This window comes from Thamnophis sirtalis, unplaced genomic scaffold (assembly GCF_051295495.1).
Source record: "Thamnophis sirtalis isolate CommonGarterSnake01/CBP01778 unplaced genomic scaffold, rThaSir2_p1.2 scaffold_9, whole genome shotgun sequence".
NCBI lineage: Eukaryota > Metazoa > Chordata > Lepidosauria > Squamata > Natricidae > Thamnophis > Thamnophis sirtalis.
The window spans coordinates 37,631,040-37,635,904 of NW_028261389.1; the positions used below are offsets into that span (position 1 = coordinate 37,631,040).

General features: G+C 41.7%; 1 protein-coding gene across 1 annotated transcript; it reads left to right on the plus strand.

Annotated features, from left to right (window-relative positions):
• The first annotated feature begins 395 nt into the window (after nucleotides 1-395).
• On the plus strand, nucleotides 396-4,605 carry BTG1 (BTG anti-proliferation factor 1). Its single transcript, XM_014056489.2, has 2 exons — nucleotides 396-853; nucleotides 3,268-4,605. Exons 1-2 carry the CDS (start codon nucleotides 706-708, stop codon nucleotides 3,630-3,632), a joined length of 513 nt encoding a protein of 170 aa, XP_013911964.1. The 5' UTR covers nucleotides 396-705; the 3' UTR covers nucleotides 3,633-4,605.
• The last annotated feature ends 260 nt before the right edge of the window (nucleotides 4,606-4,865 follow it).

Below are 4,865 nucleotides of genomic sequence, written 5' to 3' on the forward strand. Positions count from 1 at the left end.
CCTCCCGTCTTTCCCAACCTTGTTATGCATCGTATTAAACAAAACATAAATCATTTGGACGTGCGCGAGCGCCAGCCAGCAAGCGCGAGCTGCTATTGCAGCCCTTGAACGTCTTTATACAGTACGAGACGTTCCATTCTCAAGCGGCGGCCGCTGCTGTTGCTGCCGCTGCTATTTTCCAGCCCCGCTCAACGAACAAACCCAAGGCTCGCTCTCTCGCTTCCTCTGCCGCTTCCAGTTCTATTTGTTTACAATCAGATGACATCACTTCTCCCCGTGCCCCTCCGTTCCAACAAGACGTCACAATGGTGCGATCGCCCGATTGGCTGGGACGGGATCCCGGCCCCTTTTCAAGCGCCATTGCCAGCCTGGCCGCGGTTATAAAAGGCGCTGCACGGCGAAGCCCTTCCTTCGTTGTTTGGTAGGAAATGGTTGCTGGAGTGCTGGATCTGGTAGTTCCTGGCACTGCCGCCTGAGTACGTCAGAGGGTGGCGGCTCAATAGAAGGAGTGGGCGCCCCTCCTGAATTGAGTCTTCTGAAAAGATCGCCTCCTCCTCCTCCTCCCTCGACTTGTTTTCCCCCCTCTCTCTTTCTCTCTCTCTCTCTCGCCCCATCGCTCGGTTCCTCTTCGGCGGCCCTGAGCGCGCGCCCCGAACACTCTTGGTCAACCACCGGAGCTGGCTGCCTCTCGCCCCCTCCGCCTCCATGCATCCCGCCCTTTATACCCGGGCCAACATGATACGTGAGATCGCCGCGGCTGTGAACTTCATCTCCAAGTTCCTGCGTACCAACGGGCTGATGAACGAGCGGCAGCTTCAAACGTTCAGTCAGAACCTGCAGGAGTTGCTGGCAGGTAAGGGGGGGGGAGGGAAGGTGTTCAGACTTCTCGTCTCCTTCCGGCTAGTATGGGGACGGCGGCGGGGGGTGGGGAAGCAACGACCGCATAGCTGCTGTCCTTATAGAGCAGTTGCCCCCCCCCCGGACCGCGTGATCCCTCCGATCTTGTTTATCAACGTAATATTTCAGCCCTCCCCCGACTAGCTGCCCTCCATAACTGTTGGGGGCTAAAGGTCCCATGATAGCCAGCATTGGCACTGGGCAATTGGTGGGAAAATGTTGCAGTGTTGGGAAGAAGGGAAGGTAAATGATGTGTAAGCTGGTTGCATGATTTGGACGGTTCGTGGGAATAACAACAGTCTTCCAAACGGCTTCAGGAAACGAACGAGACCTTTGTGTTTTGTACAAGCCTAGGAAGCAGCTATTTTATCACTTTAGCCCACCGTGGTCTAAATATATTACAGTGGGTTATTGTCGTACTTTCCTTTGGTTTTGGTTTTACTCAGTGCTTGTGTATGCAACGGGGAATTTTTCGCTGGTATATGATCCCTTGCGTGTCTGGAAAGTCCCTTTAGCTGCCTTCTGTTCCTCTTTCCTTTCTTGGTGTTTATACACAAAGATCACATTGCGTGGGTAGGCTAGCATACAGACCTACACGTCAATCATACTTTTAAAGTTCTGCCTATGAAGTCTTTACACCCCTCCCAATTTTTGTGTAGGGTTTTGTGTATAAAAAGGAGCAAAGTAAATTTGGGTGGCATTTTGAACTCATTTAAGATACATGGCCTTTTCTCATTCTGCCTAGATGCAAGTAACTGCTAAGCTGTGTATCTCTTAAACTGTATGTCTCATGCATTCTCTGGAAGAGCTCTATTTACCAGTTTCAACTGCTTGAGACTGAAGGAGTGCAGAACAGACGTTCTTGAGATTTTGCCTAAAGGCTGGGGGGCGGGGGATGCATGTTTTTCCACATCTGTTTTCCTTTCCTCTTCATCCATTAGCTTAGAGAAGAATATATTAAATGCACCTATCTGGTATAGTAGCCAATATTTTTCATACCTTTCGGGAAGGCAGAGGGAATTATTTAATAAGCTTGGACTATTAATTTGTTAATTAAAAATAAAGATTACATTAGTTTCTTCTTTGAGTTATAGCAGTATCTGAGTCTCCCCTCTTCATTGTGGGGGATCGATTATTACAGTACAGCTTTATCACAAGCCAGGCAACTTGTTTTCTTTCTAACATGACTTAAGAAGTTGTAGTAATTCAGTCTCTGTGGAGTGCCTTTCTGCACACCTAGTAACATTACTAATATAGTTTAAGTACGTGCTACATAGTAATGATGAAATACTGTATTACTGAATATTTTTTCTGTTCTGAATCTTAAAAGGTGTTGTCACCTGTAAAGAGCCTGGTAAATGAAGTGTTAAGCAAAAATATTAAGATTTTAAGTATTAGCAACAGAGAAAAGGTATCTCAAAACGTGTTCCTTATGTTCTGAAAATATTACTGAGTGTAAAGATTGGTTTGGAAATCCTAGTTTTGGAATATTTTTATTAGCACTGGAAGATTTAAATTACATTTTTGACTGTATTACATGAAGAATCTTCTACAAATGCTCTTTGGTAGAGACTGGGGTATGCTAATCCATGTACAAGTAAACGCATGGAAATTGTGTGTATGCGCAGTCTGAACAAAGCATTAACACTGTGACGTCTGTTTTTAATATCTTAACTGACCTGATCTCAGTTGGACATCCCCCCCTCCCCCAGTAAACCACTTCTAAAGCTATACAAAACTATCCTGCAAGGGGAAAAAACATCTAAATTTGTTTTACATAATATATCATTCATATGGTATTTTGAATAGCACTTTATTTAGCACTTCAAGTTGATTGGTGCTGATCATAACATTTCATACATGCACTTTTGTAATAGTTTGTGTATAATGTAATGCGAGAAGGTGCCATTAAGATTAGTGGAAATAAATGTCTGACTTTGATAAGAAGCTCTTAAAGAGATTTCGGGGTATAGTCTTTCATTGTGATAGATAGGCCTTTCTATATGCAAACATGAATTTATTCTTGAAATTAAATGACCGAAGCTTTAGAAAAAAATGATTCAATAGCTCACAGTATATTTTTGCTAAAGTTAGCATTATTTTTCCGGCCATCAACTAATAAGTTGATATACTGTTCTGTTTCCCACCCCACTACCAGTTCTATTGTCTTATGCACTGGATAACAATTTCTATACACCTAGGCAGCTGTAAGGGTTATAAGAGCAGTAGTAATTACTGCTAAGAAAAGTTGTCAACCCTAAACGTAAACATACCTCATCTATCATTGAAGCATTAGAAAAGAATGATTCTTGTTTCTGAACCTTTGTGAAGAGCCAAGTGTGATGTTTATTACTCTTTTCTATTTTGTAGAACATTATAAACACCACTGGTTCCCTGAAAAGCCATGCAAAGGATCAGGCTATCGCTGCATCCGTATCAACCATAAGATGGATCCCCTGATTGGGAAAGCAGCACACCGGATTGGACTTAGCAGCCAGGAACTGTTCCGGCTCCTGCCAAGTGAACTTACTCTCTGGGTTGACCCGTATGAAGTATCCTATCGAATTGGAGAAGATGGCTCGATCTGTGTGCTGTATGAAGCCGCACCAGCAGGAGCAAGCCAAAGTAGCACCAGCATGCAAATGGTAGACAGTCGAATAAGCTGTAAGGAAGAACTCCTCTTGGGCAGAACCAGCCCCTCAAAGAGCTACAATATGATGACTGTATCAGGTTAAGATAATAGCCTGTGGATGGATCATCATAGAATGGATGGATAAATTTGGTTTTTACTTTGGGTGGGCTCCTCTGGGGATGGATTACGGAATTTAAACCATTTCACAGCTGTGAAGACCTGGCACAACATAGAATGGTAAACTTGATTTGATAATGGCAGTGCCATAGTTTCGACAGTACCTTTCAGTGATTTAATAGCCTGTGAGTATAGATGATTGCTTTATTTCCTAATGCCTGAAGTTGACCCAGATAGGCTGTAGTTTTCTCCCAGACGTTTTGCTTAATTCTTCTTCTTTTTTTAAAAAAAACTGCACACACACACACACACACACATTTTCAATCTAAGTCTATAGCTATAAAATTGTTTTCTGCATTAAGTGTTGCAGAAGAATTTGCACTATACATTTTTTAAAGTTACCATTTTTGGCAGCTCAGTAATAGGACTTGTTATAAACATGGTAATACTGGAAATTTTATTCATCCAGACTTTTACCTAGCACTTAACAGTATGTATAGACTGTACATAAGTCACACTTAGTGGCCATGAACTGGGGAAAATGGTTCGGTTGCTGTTTTGTATTGGCCTTCAAGGTAGTAAGTGAGTAAGCTGTGCTATGCCAACAGGCTAAAGAGAGACCATTTAAAGACACTGTCTGAACTGTGGTGTATTTTACCAGCCAGCTATCTGTACATTTGCTAGCTTGTAGTTTTCTAAGACTGAGTAAACCTCTTATTTTTAGAAAGTGGAGGTCTGGTTTGTAATTTCCTTGTACTTAATTGGTAAAAGTCTTTTCCACAAACCACCATCTATTTTGTGAACTTTGTTAGTCATCTTTTTTTGGGTAAATTATGAACTGGTGTAAATTTGTACAGTTCATGTATATTGATTGTGGCAAAGTTGTACAGATTTCTATATTTTGGATGAGAAACTTTTCTTCTCTCTATAATAAATCATTTCCTATCTTGGCATTTTAATTTAATCTCTTGTCATGCTTGCATAGGATTAGTTAAAACTATTTTTAATCCCAGTTAATGTATTATAAAAGATAAACATGGAGGGCAGATGCAGGAAAAAAACATGATCATTACAGATGGATGAGGAAGACTGTTGGAGTGTGAATGTTTGAGAACACACATTGAATGTTTCACTTTAATTTTTAATATTATTCAAAATTAATCATAATGTGGAGATAATGCACAAGTCTATTAATTCCTGAATACGTGGAAACCCTGCT

Bases quoted from the DNA above. Each gene is read 5' to 3' on its own strand.
- BTG1 (XM_014056489.2), top strand. From the start codon at position 706: ATGCATCCCGCCCTTTATACCCGGGCCAACATGATACGTGAGATCGCC. The intron at 854-3,267 runs GTAAGGGGGGGG...TCTATTTTGTAG, and splicing joins CCTGCAGGAGTTGCTGGCAG to AACATTATAAACACCACTGG.